This window comes from Bradysia coprophila (genome assembly GCF_014529535.1).
Source record: "Bradysia coprophila strain Holo2 chromosome X unlocalized genomic scaffold, BU_Bcop_v1 contig_416, whole genome shotgun sequence".
Classification (NCBI taxonomy): domain Eukaryota; kingdom Metazoa; phylum Arthropoda; class Insecta; order Diptera; family Sciaridae; genus Bradysia; species Bradysia coprophila.
Window position 1 is genome coordinate 701,892 of NW_023503334.1, and position 20,154 is coordinate 722,045.

At 36.5% G+C, this 20,154-nt stretch overlaps 1 protein-coding gene across 1 annotated transcript in view; it reads left to right on the top strand.

The window, feature by feature from the left end:
* LOC119069952 overlaps nt 1-20,154 on the top strand; it is a 78,319-nt gene that overhangs the window by 47,909 nt on the left and 10,256 nt on the right. Inside the window, exons 4-10 of the mRNA XM_037174181.1 lie at nt 2,953-3,092; nt 3,158-4,752; nt 4,810-4,960; nt 6,282-6,448; nt 6,520-6,634; nt 11,883-13,996; nt 15,347-19,271. Of these exons, the coding sequence (XP_037030076.1) occupies nt 2,953-3,092; nt 3,158-4,752; nt 4,810-4,960; nt 6,282-6,448; nt 6,520-6,634; nt 11,883-13,996; nt 15,347-19,271 (8,207 nt within the window). The remainder of the gene's footprint in view (nt 1-2,952; nt 3,093-3,157; nt 4,753-4,809; nt 4,961-6,281; nt 6,449-6,519; nt 6,635-11,882; nt 13,997-15,346; nt 19,272-20,154) is intronic.

Sequence of the window (20,154 nt, forward strand, 5' to 3'; positions counted from 1 at the left end):
TAGACACAAACACAACATTCATTTGCATTCACTCAAGATCGCTTTAATACTTTGAAATATTGGACTTGGTAAAATTACAAAATTAATGCATAAACACTTCGGTGCAGTTTTGTTTATGCACGGTAGAGTTAAGCTGACATCAATGAAAGTTGAAAATTACTTCAATGAAAATGTAAGTAATAGTCAGAGGTATAGCGTCATGACAACATTCAACAAAATTAATTATGATGAAGAGCACCACAAGTTCGTCTTTTTCTTCATTATTTTCCAGGAATGCAATGTTTAAGTAGCAAAGGTATTTTTTGAAATTAATCCATTCATTGGTCCAACGCTTCAAAGTATATTCGCGAAAATTGTTTTATGTAGAATGGACCACTGCCTTTGAGAAACATTTTCTTGATTTTCTTGAATTTTTCTGAACTTTAAAAATTTTTGCAAATTGACTTGAGATTAGGAAAATTCAATTTTCCGGATTTTCTCGATTTCTCAGTACGCAACATTTTTTTTTCGTCACTTTCAGGCACACTGTGAAAATGTTTCAAAAGACTTCGTTTTCATCTCTTCGAAAAATAAAGTTGGTGAGCCCCACTGCGTGTGTAGGTGTACAGCTTCGAAATTTGGCTTAGGGCGTTTAGTTCGGGTCAGGGCCAATTATTGGGAGTTTTATTTACTCAAATTACCGGAATTTACCGAACTGAATTCACCGACGATTTTCGATAAACTTTAATTAAATTTAGGCATTTTTCAGTCAATAAAATTCCGAACAATAGTCCCTGTGGGATGCGAAAGTTGTAAAAACCCAACTAAGAATTATCAGAAAACTTAAAAAAAGAATGAAAAATGCGTGAAAATTATCACTTGTCGAAAAGAACGTTTCTTAATTCCTTTTGATATAACCGACAGTAATAGATGTATTCATTTGGTCTTTCTTCCTACACGAACGCTAAACAGTTTTCAGCTGCGAGCGAGTTTTAAACGTTGTGTGGGTGCAAATGAAAAAAAGATAATTTCGGCTGTGAAGTCGTTACAAATCTGAAAAACCTTTTTTCCAGTAACACTTCTAACATATAATTTGATGATGAGCTTTCGTCTTCTCAGAAGAAACGTTGTGTACTTTGAGGCATCACTTACCTTTCGTAAAATTGCGTAGGTGAGTGATGGCATTTGCATGTTATCTTCAGGTTAAAAACCGGAAACTCGTTCGGTGCAATTCGTATAGGTATTGGACTGGAGGCAGTTTGAAATTATTAATTAAAGAGTGGAAGGATGCGAAATGGCTTTGTTTGATGGCAAAGTTTGGTAAAGTTTTCGTGGTAATTGGTTGACTCGCATCTAAATCGATGAAAAACAATTTTTTCCTTTTGGGTTTTTTTTTTCGTTTAATGAAGCACCAGCCGTTTCCACCTAATGATTACTGCAATTTCCCAACAATTTTGTAAATTTTAATTATTGTGAACCGAAATAGAATATTCGTCTAAAACAACACGGCCGTGGTTTAATAACGTCGTCAAAGTAATTACAGCGTGCGTATAATTTATTTATAAGAAGGTTGTACATGAGAGAGCATACACATTGCGAAGGAAATGATATGATAGAATTGCCTATATTTATATATTACGCTCCGCTCGATACATATACGGGGCGGGGGTATCCAATCATTTTAAAAATATATAATGTTTAGCCATTACACATTATGTTTGTCAACGAGAAAGTGATTTGTTCTAATTTAAGCTTTCAATACTTTATGAAGTCGTTCTTCGAAAGCGTTGGCCGTAAACCTTAATTCTGAATTAAATATCAAAGAAAATAACATAAAGTTTAACAATATATTGTATTCGTTATACCCCGAAAAAGGGTTCAAGATGTTTAAAGTTAAATTGTCAGTTTTTTGTTTGTTACATTTCGTATTATGTTTTATAACAAAGTTGTGTCTATGTACAACACAGGAAATTAATGATCTAATTGAAATGTTTCAGTTTCATTTTTCTTGTATTTTAATATCGTCGGTACACTCTTTTATGTAACATTTAAGGTGGCGCGTTGTGCGAATTTTTACTTGAAATACTTTTTTTTGCATTGAATTTAAACGTACACCCATTCTATAACACACAAAGTTAATACTCTACGGAAACGGGGGACTCGTTCGCCATGTGACGTCGTGCGAAAATGTGTCATTCAAATTTCATTTCATTTTATCCTTAACCTTATGTGGGTGGAACAGTTCTGTAATGCCATTTCAACTAGAAACGACAAAATGAAGCACTCCATTTATGCAGTAGGAGGCATATGTTTATGAATTAAACGGTTATCATATATGAACGTGTAAGTGACATTTCCTTTTTATGAAATCCATTTGCCAGTGTTTTCGTTTCGTGGACAAGAAAGTTAACACACAGTTGCCCATGGTAATAAAATTTGTCTGGAAAATTTAAATATTCAATTTTGAATGTAGAGTCGGTATCGAACCAAAGTCTCTCATCAGTTTCCATGGTTCGATATGTTTGTCTCACTGCAACCGAATGCATTCAACTAGTACATTTAATCGTACAGCCGTAAAGTCTGTCTAAAGTGACACTGCACCGCGAACACTATGATACACATAAATTGCATTCAAATTGTGTGCATGTTCCTCCACTTGTACACATGCAATTCCAAATTGATTTTCTACAATGTTCGATCAAAAGTGTTCAAGGAAGGTATTCCATCGAAATGTATTTGACTTACAATTCCCATTCATATTCCTCATAATGCCACCCACTGTTTCTGTATGGTTGAACTTAAATACATAACCTGTAATTGAAATTGAAGAAATTTATATCGTTTTGCTATTTGATTCATGTGCTCCCCATTTCGCTTTCGTTAAATTTCGTTGTGGGTGTTTTTTCTTTGTTGTTGTTGCTGTTGTAACGTTGTCTGTATTTTGAAACTCAGATTACGTTCTTCTGATTTCAGGGAATTGCAAGCAGCTAGTGGTGAATGGATTAACGAATACGCCAGAGGACACGAATCGCGGCGAGATTCAATTACTAAGGAATATTTGCCAGCATCTGATATTATTAGGAAAAGCATTAGGAGATCTTGGACGATTTCAAGTAAAAAACCGATTTTGTTTTTACAGTGTTGAGTCTGAGATTTTAACAAGAAACTATTCTACTAGGTTCTCAACATGACGATCGTGTTCACTCACAGCGCGACGATGAAAATTATCCAGTAGACCAGCCGAACGCATATTATAATCAAACAATGGACTATCAAAACAATGAATATTACGATAGGGCGACACAGCATCATTCTCGTCGAGTGGTTCGGCAATCAACATTACCTACGAATATACCCAATCCCGATAACTATTATCAGAACAACGTGAATTTAATGCCTCCGCCGGTATCTCCGAAACAGCAGCTAAATCCTCAATATAATACATCTCCATACAATACGGATAGTGAAGACATGGCAGATTGCTCAAATACTGATCTGAAACAAGTTCGATATCCGATTCGGAGACAATCAACCCTTCCTTGTAGGCCTAACGAACATCATGCTCAAAAGTATTTATCCACATCGCCGAGTCGAAGTTACAGTCGCTCTCCGGAGAAGCACGAATCGGACCAAAGATATCCACCATTTGTTCGACAATCAACGTTTCCGTCAAACATGTCAGAACCATATCCAAATCGGCCCAAAATTCTACTGCCACCATCGCCAAATCGTATGACGTACAGTAAATCACCGGAGAGTGTAATGGATACGGATATTCCGAAGCGTCATGGCGGCATCGTCCGACAATCCACATTACCGAATCCCGATCAACACATAAAATTGTTACCGACCTCACCACCGAAACGTCAAACGTCGCCACAGTACATGAAACGATCACCAGAAATCGTTCGTCAGAACACCCTTCCCAATCCGGATGGAATGAATTCTCTAAACATTCATCAGCAAGCTCCGAAATTTCTACCGATTTCGCCACGCTTAAAACAAAACTTTTTGTTTCCTCAACCGAATCTAAATCCTAGACAGTTTTTATCTCACCAAAATGTGCCAACTGTAATCGACGATCCATATTCTAGTACTGGCAGCGTAGGTTGTCCACAGCAACGCGAGCACTTGTCGAAAATGATAAAAGTGCGTAGTCATAGTAATGAAGAATACAGTGCGAACAGACCACCGATTCCTATTGAAGGTCGTCGTCTACTTCCGGAAATACCTCGTAATCACTCGCCAAATAGATTGGTCCGACAAGGTCACGTATTGGAAGATTCTCGACATAATCAACAACAACAAATCGACAAACGAACCTTTTCTGAAGCTAAACAAAGTTTGCCCGAATACGACGACTCAAATTCGTACAAAGAGCATAGTTTCTTGGAAGTCGATGAAGAGGAATCATACGAAGGGCCACAGTATAAAAATGTATACAGTGCCAGTGATTCAAAAGTTCGTTATGACGAAGAGGATAAACCGAAAACGAAAATCGGGCACAATGTACGCAGTGCTGAGAGTTTCCTGAACGATACATTGCCCGAATATACCCATCCTGACGAAGGATTCCGTTCGAGTCGAAAAGATCGAACGAGACGGCGACGTTCACGCGAAATCATTGAAAGCGAAATTCATGCATCGTCCAACGAAGATGAACCCAGACGTAAACCGGAAACGATGAGATCAATATCCGAAGACATTCCACCGAAATCGAATAGCAAACCAGTGACCCGACGGTCGTTATCGCATCCCGAACGAGAGACACAAGTAAGTTATTCATCCATTTATTTGCTATTGAATAAATAATTTTGATGAATGATTTAGAATTCGAAACGCATTGATCATTCGAAAATACCGAGTCCGAAACCCCTTGCTGATATTTTGGAAAAATCGAAACGAGAGAAACCATCCAAAATACCATCGCCAAGAAGAAAGAATTTTAAAACAATAGACAACAGCGACATATCGCCACCAGGTAATTTAATTTTGGATCTTTTAAATAAAATTCATTTTGTGACCAGTTTCGACCCGTTATCATTACACTCAGAGGCAGAGAAATTTCAGCATGAATTTCCTTCAGCTGTTGTTAAGTTGATCCACACATACAACCAAAACTGTTTACACGCACGCGCATGGTGTAGTGGAACAACTGTATAAACAGTTTTGATTGTTTGTGTGGACCAGCTGAAAAACACTTGAAGCAAATGGTGTTGAGGAATTTCGCGCCGTGTGATTCACAATAACCCACAAAGTGACATTTTCCTTATACGAAATGTGTCATTTTGTCAATTGTTGTGAATGACGCGGCGCGAAATTCCTAGCAGCCGTGTAAGGAATAGATGGTATAAGATAGAGTACAAAGTAATCCGATACCACTCACGTCACGGCGCCGCCACTGACCCAAAGTCAAAAAATATTTCGAAAATACTAAAGCCATCCCCATTTGTCGTGTAATCGAAAGGAAATTTCAGTGGCTTTCAAACGAAACCCATTTTGCTTCTACATCACTGTGAACTTTTATGGCCGTTCAAAGTCGGTGGTTTAACATCCGATACAATTTTTACCATAGAAACCTCGAAAACCTACCTTGCGTCGAAAGGAAACTTCAATCTCGTTTAAAAGTCCTGTGACAATAATTTCATCGAGCTGAAGGTGTTGAATCCTAACGTTCTTAAATAAACATTCTTTCTCAACACTTATACTTACTGTAAGGAAATATGACAGCGCAGTGATTTGTGCAGCTGGTTCACAAGCACAAATTTATGGTATAGCAAACCATCCAAAGAGAAAATTGTTTGTTATACCACGAATTTACTTTCGTTGACATCATCTAATATGTGCACGTATGAGTAGCAATCGGTACGTCATTAAAAGTTTGATATTCGACATGAGCCTTAGGTTGACATGAAACAACCTGATCATCAACATTTTCAAGGTTGGCCTGAACTTGTCAGGTTGATCTGACAGACTCTTAAGCATGGCTTCCACTCAACAAAAGTACTCCGAGAGAGCGTAATGACAAGTAAACAAAGCAAAAAATTTAAAAATTCAATTTAGTCTCTCACACGGAGTACTTTTTTGGTAAGTGGAAAACAATCATTAGTTATTTACATAGTGTGAAAATTCCAACAACTCTCTCACGCTACGCATCGTACAGAACCTATTTTAATTTTTTTTTTATAAATTGATAATTTTCGCGTCCACGATAAATTCACGAAGCTTACAAAATTTCGTGAAAACGAAACCTTTTGAGATTAACACTAAGATGAGCTTCTTTTCACTTTTATGCAATGCAGCAGCACGTACCCATGTTCAACGGCGAGATTCGAAGAGTTCCATTCACAGAGACAGCAAAGAAGATGATTCTGAACAGAAAGACGAAGAATCGACTACGGAAGATGCAAGTGCCACTAATAATGACGAGTCAAAACAAACTGATGATGCAAGCAAGAGTGAAACTGAGGTGACTGTCACTTTCACTTCATAAATTTTATGATTCGCATGTTTAAACCGTTTCTTTTCTTGTAAATTTAGCACAAGACTACTCTTGGCGAAGCTGAAATTCAAAGTGCAGTAGAGGCTGCGGCAGTCATCTTTAAAAAAGTTGTTTTGCAACGACGTCAAGCTGCTAAGAAAAATGCTGAGGAAGGTATGTACTGATTGCGAATTTAATAGATTAAACTTTATAAATTAGCTAGGGTTAGAGGTCTTAGAAAAACTGCTTCAATAATCTTACTAACGACATAGAAATTGCTACTTGGAAATTAGAAGCTTTATTAATCGTAGAGGAGACCTAATTGGTGAACAGCAAATAAATTTCAATTTTACTTCGTCGAAGATTTAAACGTTACAGTTCCGCGCTTTAAATCCATTTTCCTATGGCAATCCTAGCAAATGGAAAAATTAATTTGCATAAACTTTTCAAAAATATATCTCATTCGGAAAAAAAGTAATTTTCCACTGTCCGCTCCATCCGGAAGTTATGCTTGAAAGTCTTTTTTTATTAAAAGATAATTTCATGCAAAAGCAAAATTCCCTGCATTTAATACCAAACAAAAATTATTCCATACTGCACATCTCGCTGCCGCCACATTATACAAGGTGAAAGCTCATTTCATACTAAAGAAAGAAAAAGCAAAATCCATTCCATTTCCAGTTCATTCAAGCGGTCAGGTATTAAAATTATCGATTAATTAAAAATTCGCTGATATTGAAACCTTCGAGGATTAAAACACCCGAGCGCGTATCGCTTTCTACGGGTGGAAATAATAGAGAAATACGTGAGGATTAAAACTCTTGGCGATTAAATCCCTCTTTAAGTTTTCAGTTTTCAACAAATTTTTCTTTCCCCGGTGATTATAGGTATGGCTTTACCACAAATTGAGTTGTATTGAGGTATTCCGATTCACCTTTTACCCACGTTATAGACCCAGAGCCCAATCGCATTTCTGTCTTCATCGGGTCGCGGACGGGGATTTGTGTAGTATTGTTAGATTTCACGAGGTGGAAAAGATCTGTTTGATGGTCTAATAGCTATTTCAGCAGGGGCATATTGTAAAAATAAAACAAAATTGGTGTCAAAATGATGGAAGCCATAAATGAAAAATAAATTTGTTCTTGGAAGGTATGCCATGTCTGACAAGTTTAATTTTCGTACTTTCAGCTTCTCAGTTTCGTCATTTAGAAGCAATGGCTTCATTTCTGCTTTCTTTTATATGAGACAAACCCTCAAAAGCAAAAAGTCGTAAAACAAAAAAAAATCTACTTTTCAAATCTAACTGCACATTCCAGAGGAACAGAAAGGGACGTGGGCTCTGAGTCTATTATATATCTGTATATTGTATTATATATATCGAGATGTAAAAAATCAAAATGCTGATCGTTCATACATGTGATGTACTGAGCTCATACAAATATGTTTTTAGTAACTCACAAGTTAAATGGATTACGGAATATTAATTTTTCTTTTCAAAGTTATGTGGGTTGTTTCAGTGAAATATTTTTCAAAAATTTTCTGGATGGATAGAGATTAAGAGATTATTGTTTATTTACTTAAATTATGTGGGTTTTTGATTAGGTTACATTGTTTCGTTACACTGTCACGAATTAATCTAATATTCTTATAAAATATACGAACAAACGAACGTATGTATCTCTACGTACAGTATGATACATATATTCACTCGCTCTGACATTAAAATGTAACTTATATTCAATTTCGAAATCGATATTACCATAAAACCCATAAGTTTTACGTGGTATAATATCTTCATCATCATGACAATATTGGTAATATTGTGTTGACGGGGATTATTTTCATTATAACAAATTTAAATTACAATTTCGTTCATTGTTTGCGGGTGTTACACTCGTTGGGCCCATTCACATATTATAGACGGTCGGGGGTTTATTGATATTATATGCAAATATGTCAGGACTGGAGATTTTATCAATTTGTCAAAAAATTGGTTAATCCAATTTCGGACCAACACACACAATTTGGTAATTTTTCATTTGTAAATAAGGGACGACAATATCCAGGCATTCGGAAAATTTGTTTTCGATGTGTTTTTGGTTATTTAATTAATTTTGCAGGAATTTTTGCGTGCATACCTGTTTCTCATAACGGTTCGGTACAAATATGGCCTAATTGCCATATTGTTACACTGTACGTAAGGCGAATAATGTTTGTTGATCATAACGAGGGTAGGTTAGTGTATGTCTTGACTTATCCGGCAAGGTAGACTTTTCCATACAAAATTTACTTTCGAATTTCATTCTTCATGTGGCACTAAAGATTTCTATACGACATAGGGCGACTGAAGCTATACACTAGGCATCCCTCGATGTGGACCTTCCAGCGTTTTTTCGTTTTTTAAATGAAGTATGATAATTTTATGGATTGATATGCACTTAAGCTTTCTGCCCGGATTTATAACACTGTGTTCAGATCAAAATATTAGTATAAGTCTAATCAACGCACTTCAAGCGAAAATGCTTCTAATGACAGCTGCCAAATAAATGACTTCAAGCATGTACATTGGTCTGATAGATAAAGTAAATAAACTTATGGACCAGCCCTTGTGTGAGAGACCGTACTTTTGTTTAGAGTACTTTCATGATCACTCATGCTTGAAATGCGTTGTGTCAATAAATCTCAACGATTTTGACTGGCGAAAATCGTATTTCAAAATTCAATTTGTCCTGGTCGGATTAAAGAAAATATTCTAAATAAACTCTCAAATCCTTTCGCCTAACATAATTCACCAGTATTTTCGTCTTTTATTTAAGTCAAGACTTCAATTTATTTACGTCGTTGACAGGAAGTGTTGAAACTTTTATTTATCCGGAAAATTTCCTGTCACTTAACAGGATATTGGGTGATCCTTTTTTGTAAATTATGTCGTTAACGAGTTTTATTGCTACTTATGGTAGAATTGTGAAGCTATAAATTTTGACTTAGTTCCACACAGAAAAAGTCATTGATATGTGTTTTTTCCAAGTTTAAAGTACACATAAATATCGACTCTCTGCCACCACCTTTGGATGGTGTTTCTTTTTGATTATCAAGAAATTGTGGTACGTCGATTCACGCTAGGATAGGACTATCGTCCTGTCATATGGACTCTATTTTTGAAGATAACTTGTATCTAGTTCTGGAGATACCTTTTGTTTCGAAGAACTTGTAGTTCTAAGGTCACTAGGGAGTCCCTAGTAGGGACTAACATTGAAAGTGTATCTTTCTAAAGGATTCATCAATGTTCTTGAAAGCACGTTTTTCTCAACAATTCATCAGAGCAAGTTTAATTATCGTTTGTATTTTTACAATAATGTGTCGAATACACCATCCTCTAACTGGAATATATATAGCACATTGTGGCCATAAAACATTTTATACGTTTGGGGTTTTAGAAAATATAAAAATTTATTTATAAAGTTGGGACATTAATTACAGTACTGTTTTCGGTAAATTCAAACGAGAGTGAGCTCGGAACGATAAACATTTATGAGAAAAGCTTTTAATTGTGTCTGGTTTGGAAATTGTTTCCGTATCTTATTCGTATCGTACATGGAAATGTGGTTCCGTTTTTAAATCATATATTGTCCCGTGTCGATAGTGTGATAAATCCTTGGATGCTTAAGCTTGGTGTGGTATTGTGGTTAAACAAGGTACTTCAATTTAAAACGATTACTTCCACATTACCGAGGGTAACCCATTTTTTTTTTAATAAATCAGTGGCCTAATTGAGGACACCAGTGAAATATCTACCATCTAGATATCTCTACACAAACGAGATTAACAAACCACGGAGCGGAATATATAGTCAGAAATTTAGAGTTTACAATTTGAAAGACTGCTACTCCATAAACTAGAAAACGAATTATGTGTGACGAGACATTATGAAAAAAATAATTTTACGTTTCCCATTTACGATTGAGTTTATTGTGTGCGGATTGCAGAATATCAGAAAATTTATCGTCTTTTTGATACAATTAATTAAACACTCGTTAAGTGCATGTAATATTGTCGTTAATGGTTAGTCTTTATTACATTTAATTATAAAAATATCTGGGTAAACAGAATTTCGTTGCTATGGATAAATAAAAAAAGTCGACGTTACGATCGTCGTTATTATTTTATATCTCGCCTAATTTAACCATAATAACAAATTGATCTTGGGTAAATTAAGCTTATTAATATATAGATATAATTACACTAATGAAGTATGACGCTAAATAGATTGCAAGAAGATACGTACATATATTAGCCAATTATATTCTGGGTTCAAGCACCTAACAATTTGAATTTCATTCTGTTTGGATGGATAGTTTGAAACATTTTCCGTATTACGTGTCGAGTTGTAAATTGTTAGAAGAGCGATGGTACAGAGAAGCCTAACTACCGTGTTTCATCTTTTATTTATGGGTGTCTCTGAGACCGACCATAACATTGCAAATATCATAAATTTCCACCAGAAGTTTTGTGATCTTTTGTGATTAAAGAATTTATTTCGTTGAGTGCACGAGGCTTCGCACAAATAATTAGCAAACTGTTTTATTCGCATCATCGCAAAATCTCTAAATCCGTACAGACATCATCGATCAATTTCCCGGAAAGATTACAGAGAATAACAGAACTGATGATAACCGCAAGCCTGAATCAAAGACTCGTTAAATTATGATGACATCATCGATCATTTTCCCGGAAAGATTACAGAAGATAAAAGAACTGATAGCAGCTGCAAGCCTGAATCAAAGACTCGCTAAATTATTATGAAAAGTTTCCTGTTTTTCATTAACTTTTCAAACTAAAATTTTACACAGAAAAGAATGAATTTTTCTCGAAAAAAAAACAAACTTTGGTTTAGCTCTATGAGTAGTTGAATCCTTGGTTTTATGCCTTAATTTGTAGCATGATGTGAGTATGAACAATCAGTGATTCAAGTGTTCAAGTTTGAGCTGCAGTTTTTATATTTTCTGTAAATTTTCTGCAATTTTCCATTAGTGAAAAATTACGTTTTTTTTAAGTGGTGGTGGTCATTTAAATGCTTTCCGATTTTTTTTTTACTATTATTAAATTCTAAACAAAATTTTGTATAAAATTTTACCGCGAAAAACTTTCCATTTTAATGAAATAGTTTATAATGGAGCATTTAACGCAATAATGCACAAATCGACATACGAAATGCATAGCATTTTCGATGGAATTGTTCGATGGTTTGAAATTCAAATTTGGGAATGCACCTAATATTGTATTATATTAGCTTTAATAACGGTAGTATGGTAACGGAATTTGGCCGCTTTTTGTATAAACAGAAACGAGTAAACGCTTTTACAGTCTAGTGGAAGTTAAACGAAATGAATTTTAAATCAAACCTTGAATCGTCAATTTATAGGCTATCGGAAACGCAATCTATCATTCATCCAAGATGATATATCCGACTATGAAACCTATGGATCGAGTAAAATGTTTTGCCAGGACGGTGACGACTACAAACTGGTTTTCATAAGCTCCGATTCGTCCAGCAAAGAGGATGAGTTTAACGACAACAGTTCGACAACATCATCGATACAGACAACACAATCCGTTGACGAATGTGACTATTGGGATTGGGATTATTTTGAACCGGGTGTATCACGAATGATATTCAAGGAGTATTCAAAGTCGCCGTTCGATTCACCGATATTAGCGCGGAAGCAACATTCACCCATGGTTTCGCCAATATTTTACCGACGAAAACCATCCAATTCTCCATTGCTCTATCGGCATAAATTTCGCGAAAGTGATACGGGCACGGATGAGGAATTGCTCCATCAAACTGAAAGCTCATCGCCGATAAGCTCGGACAGTTATATGATGCCATCGGTTTTTCTAAAGAAAAATCTGTCGAAATTCGGTGGGAAAAAGCGATCAATCGATGACAACGTCGACCGTAAAGGATGCGACTGTGGCAGTATTCCACAGTATGTTCCAATTCCTGTGCCCGTTCCGATTCCAGTGCCAATAGCTGATTTTCAAAATTGGAAACCAGCTGATTTGATGTTGAACCAATCAAACAATGAAAATTCGCATCTCAGAGCTATACAACAGAAGCAAGCAGCTGATATCTTTCATCTATGGAACAGTGCTGCACCGAGCATACTAATGCAACATCACCATCATCAACAACAACAACAAGAAAAACAGCGAAACAACGAAGATGTTCACAACGTACAACAAACACATAATCAAGTATTTACCGAGCAAATATTAACTGGAATGTTTTGCAAGAGTACAACTCATGCAGAAGATGAAGATAAACAACAGAAAAATGAACATACCAGTTGTGCCGGTCAAGCAGTCAGTCGACCGTCAGCAGAGTATTTTTCAATTAAGAGTACCGTTCGTGGTGAACCATTACTGTGTAATATTAACGATGCCATAGCTTCATCAACTGAATGTAATATTAGAAATTGTGCTGCTCCAATTGACAATTCATTAAGTACGGGTACAACAGCTTTTGATAAAAGTTCGCTGTTATCATGTGTTGATAAAACTCTAACATCGAATGATAACGACGATATCACGAATAAAGTAACGCAGGTTAGTTCGTCGACTGAAAATGTTAAACAAAAGCCAATTTGTGACTGTAATGTTGTTCCGGTTGTTGACATTACTGGTGGTTGTTATAGTGAAACAGATGTGAATAAATTGAATGAAACAGTCGGGGTTGACAGAGTCGATTTACCAATCGACGATAGTGTTCAATTGAATTTAAGTACAATATCAATGGAGATTGCATCGTCTGGTAGCGAGTCAACGAAGGGTTATTTACGTTCCGATTATATCATATCATCATCATCTGCTTCCAGTGGCGACGATGAGAATGAAAATAAAACGAAAACGGTGTCACGCAGCTACGATGTAACCGAATATTCAAATGACGATAATGTTGTCAGCGGTTCCAGTGACTTTTGCGATAGTGATGGTGACCGTGGCATATCACCAACAAGCTCAACGCGAGAGGATCAAAGTTCGTTTGCATCGGACGATAGTGATGATGCCGGTGTCAATGTTAAGCGGCGATCGAAAGCCAAGAATTTTTACAAAGTTTTCATTGTCAACAAATCAAACCAATCGTCATCCGATACCGACGCTGAAAGTTCCAATACCAATTCGATCGATGATTCTTCCGATAATGATACTGATACGGAATTAAATTGTGGCATTGTTTTGAATTATGTGAAAACGTTGAATGTTAACGACGACGACGACACTCAAAGCTGTACAGATCGTACAATCGATTGTAATCAATTCAAGCACGACGATAATGCTATGCAACGTAGAATAGAAATTGGTAATAACAAAAATATTGCACAATCCATTGATTCGACGAGCTTACACGAATTAAACAACGAATACAAAGAAATTAAAACAGCAGCGGCTATAAATAACATGAGTGAGATTTCTGACCTTCATGATCATCCAAGTAACGTGGAGGAACTGATTGCTAATGACGATGAAGTTAATGTAAGTATTTATAATGAATATAAAACGAACAGTGTAGCAATAGTAAGGGCTCTTCGAAGAGAATTGATCAATTTTTTGGCTTGCATATTTTGCTCTTTGATGAATTTTTTATTATTTGGAAATTGGAATTTTTTTTAACGGCACAGCCTTTATTTATCCGTTCAACAGAACGCTTTGAAATAAAATATTCTCGTGGACTTATCGAGAAAATCGGATTTCTTGGTTGGCTTCGTTTATGGAAAATTGACGTGAACTTTTTGTCACTGTTTCGATCAGCATTTTTATAATGAAAATGTCCTTAATTGTTTAGCCTTTTAGCTACCTTTACACCTTTTTGAGAACTCAGTTTTCTTTCCGGAATAAATTATCCACCATAGGCTAGTCTTCGCTAGCATGCAAAATTCGACGCAACATTGTGTGACTCAGACTGCATTTTCGTTCAAAATTTTCACTAGCTTGGTTAATATTACCAAATATAGCAGCTTCAATAAGCATAAAATCAGCAATATGTAGTTCACATATTAATATCTATAGCCCATCTGCTGAAGTTGCAAAATGTTCGCCTTCATTTTTTTGAAATAATAATTTCGCTGGAATTAATGTCATTTCATCACCGCTTGATAGCAAATAAATCAAATCAAATAATGAGACAAATTGTGGAGGTAGTAATTTATATTTACAAAAACAATCGCATCATAACACTTCCTGAGTACTTTCAACAAAAAATAAAATAAAAAAATAAACCAACCAAACAAACAAATGTCATGATGATGTCCACGGCACATGTTTTCCAAAATAAATAAAAATGAAAAATAAAATTTTTATTTCATATAGTAAAATTACCTGCCGAGGGGAACAATTAATTTTCAATTTGTTAAAAATGTGCATAAAAAATCAATAAAAAAATCACTATACTGTGCTGTACCTGTACTGGCAGGTATATAAAGTCCCTCATTTAAAAAGAAAAAAGAGACATGAAGTACCTGAATGGAAAACAAAAATTTGCCTCAACTTTCACGGGTGCACAGTGCACAAACAGTTCAGCAAATTTCATTTTTTTTTTCAGCGAAACACGAAACAGCGTACATGTCTTTCTTCAGTAAATTAATCAAAATAAATCGATTTTGAATGGAATGCTCGATCACTCTAGATCATTAAATTAAATTTAAATATTTTGCCCATCATGGAGAGTTCATAATTACGCGAAAAAAGAGTGAGAAAAAGACCATTTTTAATACCAAAGATCTTCAATTCTCTTCGTGATTTGAATTGCCAAAATATACAAACGAACAAACATGCTTCTGTTTCACGGTAAAATTTGAACAATTTTTTTTATTCTTCATTTCTTAGGTGAGACCCGCACTAAATGTTAATGATGGAAATCAAACAAAAAATTCAGATTTTTTAATGCACGAACATTCAATTGAATTTAAAGACGAATCAATTTGTGGCGATGATTACAAGCCAATCGAGGAGACTGATAACTTATCTGCATATAAATTAGAAACTAAGCCTGAAATTAATTGTGATGAACTCGATGACCATATGGCTACGAATAATGACATTGTTGTTGCGGCTATTACCGATAATGATGTGAATGAGCAATACGTAGCACCAGCAGAAACAGTTGGTCGTAATTCAGTGATAGAACCGTACAGCAACGATGAGTTCAGTCATGAACTGACCGAGGTGAAAAATGAAAATTCGGTGCGCATACAAACGAATACCACAGACGAAACCATTTTCGGTTCAATTAGTGTTGTTGCTGATCGTTCAATTAATTTATTAGATGATCAAGCGAAAGTTGTGAGTACAGTCGCATACGACGATCAAACGAGTCTAGTGCCAAATGACGAAGACGGAACAAATTCATTGCAATCAATAACAGAAAGTGCATTGAGTTTATTAATAAAAAATCAAAATACCGCAGACGACAACGACCGTATCAATATTAGCCAACAACAACACGAACATTTTTCAGATGAGTGTACATTTGAGTCGATTCAGTTGAACGATCATAACAACGATATAGTGTGTGCGAATGGTAACCCCACTACCTCAGGTGTAGAAGCAGCAAAAACTGAAGAATATAGTGGGTATACCTGTGAAAGTAATTATTCAATGAATAACACGAACACACACACGTCTGAAGTAACCGTACATTCAGTTGAAAACGAGCGATCCAATGGTGTGGATGATGCTGTTGCCGCGAAGTTTACGAGCCTTATAATGATAACACAGGATTTGAATCGGTCGCTAGAACATCAAGTGAGTGTTGTCGCAACGGATATGATACAAATTGTGTCCGATGATAATTCAGTGACGGTGAAACACACCAATAGCCACTGTGACGCAGACAATTTTCCAAATTACACAAGATCATTTGAAGATGATGACAGTACAACATCGTCAGCACCAAAACTACCTATGCGACTAAATGGTGTAAATACAACGTTGAACAATGATAAAACAATAGTGAACAATGAAAAATGTGATGGACGTACGAAAATAGTGAGTGAAAGTGTATTGGTGGATGATGTAACTGTTGTCGCTAGTGCAGACACACTATCAGCGGTTGTTTGCCTTGAAGATGGTTTGGCTGATGACGACTCGTGGGTTGAAGAAATAAGCCATGATGAAGAAGAATTTGCAACGACAACGGCTACAGAATCGGATGTCGAAGAATCGTCTGAGGATTTTCCACTATGCACCGTTGTTGATCGCGAAGAAGAATTGCGTGGTTTTAATCGATCAGCGATTGACTTTACATTGCACACCATTGTAGAGGAAAGTTGTGAAGAAAGTGAGGTGGAACAAAATAACAAAACTAAAAATCGAATGTCAGCATCTGAATTGGAGAAATATTTTTGTTTTGGTCTGGGCGATGGTAAGCCGATTAATTCGGCTGAGTTGAAAGATGAAAGTATGTCCGATAGTAGCAGCATCTGCAGTGATGGAATCGATTCGAATGGAGGCTCAGATGATATGGCTGGATTGGATGCAATGAATTCAAGCGATCTTGCATCATCTAGATTGGAAAAATATTTTTTGACAACATTCATGGGTTTCGCCGCGGAACAACGTGATACAGATGGAAGTGGTAGTGTCGGCAGTGACAGCGAAGGTTGTCCGAGTCCAGGTCAACGTCGAAAGCGATTGGTTAGGGCTAGAGGTACACCTAGATCTCATAATTCTTCGCTCGATAATTTGTTAGCGACAAACAGTGATTGTCACGAGACTAACACCTCCGTCGATAATCACAATGATTTCATGGACTATTCTGAATCAGACACTTGTGATGAAACTGTGATACACATAGAAAAAAGCGACAATTCAAACGACACACTTAAACGGAAGAAACAAAACAAAAAACGAATCGAATCGTCTGACGAAAATAAACTTAGTTCAGCTCCTGATTTATCGGTATCAAGTAAAGATTCAGAAATAGAACACAGCAAAACCCTTCACAGTGACTTTTCACCAGCGTCATACAGCTTAGCACAATCTCGAAATCAGCATAGCAGAGACAGTGGATTTATTGGAAGCAATGACGATTTATTGAAATCGGATGATCTTCCGAATAAGTCAGTAGAACAAAAATTCGAGCTAGAAGAAATTTTGGAAGAACAAAAAGAATCGGCTGAAAGCGAGACATCGATACAGGTGGTGCAAAGTCCTGAACAACAAAAAATGCCACCAACACCCACAACAGCCTTATATCGTAAAGACAGCTTCAACAATTGGAGTTCCGACGAAGAAACCAATTTAATGATGTCGAAGATGCGTCAATTCTTTAAAACATTGATTGCTGCTAGTGCCAATGCACAAAATATGGCCAACAACTCAAAATCGTCGGCATCTGTGAAAAGTGGGTGTAGCACACCAAAAGATGGTACACCAGTTCCTAAGCCCAGAAACAAGCATAAACCTCCTCAATTAGTCTACTTCGAAAATGAATTGACCAGATTGATGAAAACTGTTCCGGGTATCAATGACAGTCAAGTGCGTGAAATTGTTGAATATTTGAGCAGCGAGGATACTTGGTCAGACTCGTACGATTCGTCAGATTATACCAGTTCAGATTTAGAAGGTAACTCGGTGGCAAATAAAAAATCCGAACTCCAGGAACAAATATCGGCTAGTTGTCAACAAATCATCGAGAAATTCGATAACATTGGTGACGAGGAAGGTGATCGCGGTGATGGTGGTTTGTATGAAGAGGGTTTGAATTGGGAAACCGCTCACGTCTATCAAAAACTGGTTGCTTCGTTTTCGAAAATGACCAGCCCCAACGAAAAGCAATTAGAAACGAAAAGTACGTCACCGCCTATATTCACAAAAGTCATGAGCCACATAGGCACGAGGCTAGTAGCTCTTATGCATGAGGTCAGTAGTGGTGAATCTCATGCGAGCACATCACCGAAAGCAAGTGTTCGATACCATCGAAAATTACAACAAAAAATATCCGCAACCACCACTGAAGATGATGACAGTACGTCGGAAAGTAATATGGAACGACACGATGACTTGGGATTCACAAATTTGCCGAGAAGTAAGTCACATGATTTGCTATTAAGTGGAACCAGACCGACACATCATCAATCAAGCGGCGGTGTCGACGCAACGACTGAAGAAAAGGAAGCTAGTGATTATGAACGCTTCTCATGGAGGGGGAGCTTTGAATCAGCATTACTGGCGAATGGAGATTCAAGAACGAAACTCACTTTACTGGACAAAGACAATTCATCATCAGCGTCTGCCTTAGCTGCCAAACGAAGATCAGCTGGTGACTTACTATTCAACCAGAATAGTCTCAGTCGCGAACAATTGGATCGAGTAAGAAGTTGTGGAAGCATCGGTTATGATAATGACATTGAAACATCTAAGCTATGGACATCTTCATCAAATCAAAAGAGCAATCGTCGACGATCCAGCGTTCCGGATGCTACATGTGATTCAGATCAGAATACATCCGATGAAGATGATCGATTCGCTCTTCGATCGACATTACCTCGAAGTATACAGAATGCAACATCAGCTAGCACCAATTCTTTACCGCGGTTATCCACCACCAATTCACAATTGTCCACATCGATGCAAAAATCACAAAGTGTTAACCATTTCCTACCGAATAGTGTCAAAAGTGCTAGATATAGACCGCCTGGTTTTAACCGACCTAGTGCCGTACCAAAAAAAGCCGTTTCTTCGCCAGGATTACAGCAATCGCTTTACTTAAAACGAGATACGAGACGAAGAGCGCATTCGTTTTATGGTGGTGAGTTTTTATTTTCATTTTCATTTTTAGTTATTCTATTCAATCGATTCAATGTTGTTCGTCAATCAAGCTAAAATGCGCCAACGAAAAGTGAAAACAAATTCGACCTTAAAAAATTAGTTCCATTCCGCCCACGATTAGTCAAACTGTATACATAAATATAAACGACTTACGCTACATTTTACATTAAAATAATAGGAAAACAAAACGAAAACTGATGGAACTGACTCTCGTTGGAATATACACATAGTGTGTAAAGGTCAACTTCCTTCAATAGCTTATAAAAAAAATTAATTCCATCAGACCACACAGTGGCTTCTAGCAATATTATCAAATCCCGCATCAAATTCCAATGCAAGTTTTAAGATTTGAATTGTGGTTGCGTTTTGCAGTGAAGCTTCGGGATACTGAGTTTGAGATATTTTTGTTTTTGTTCGACAGAATAGACCGCGGATACTTTCGGCGGCTATATAAACCTTACTCCATATATTGTCAAATTAACGATTCCCAAATTTGTTGCTCAAAAACACACGTGTGAGCTCATTTCATCTCACAATACTGCTAAATATGTACCGGAGGCTAAAAAAGTTACCAAATATTTATATTGTTACGGCACGGCTTCACATAAAGAAAAACTGACTGACCTCTAAGAGTCCTTCCAGAGATTCGTATAATAGAGAGTTTGTGCGCAAATGACGTATAATTTATAAGTCAACTTATAAGTTGGAAATTATAGGTCACATCTTCATACAAGAAGTCCTGGAAAGTTAATTCAATTTCGGCGGCCATGCTGTCTGTATTTACCATAAATGAATTATTTATTTAGAATAATAGCTGGTGTCGATTTAAAAAAACTTGCCTGTAGTACGAGTAAGTAACTCGG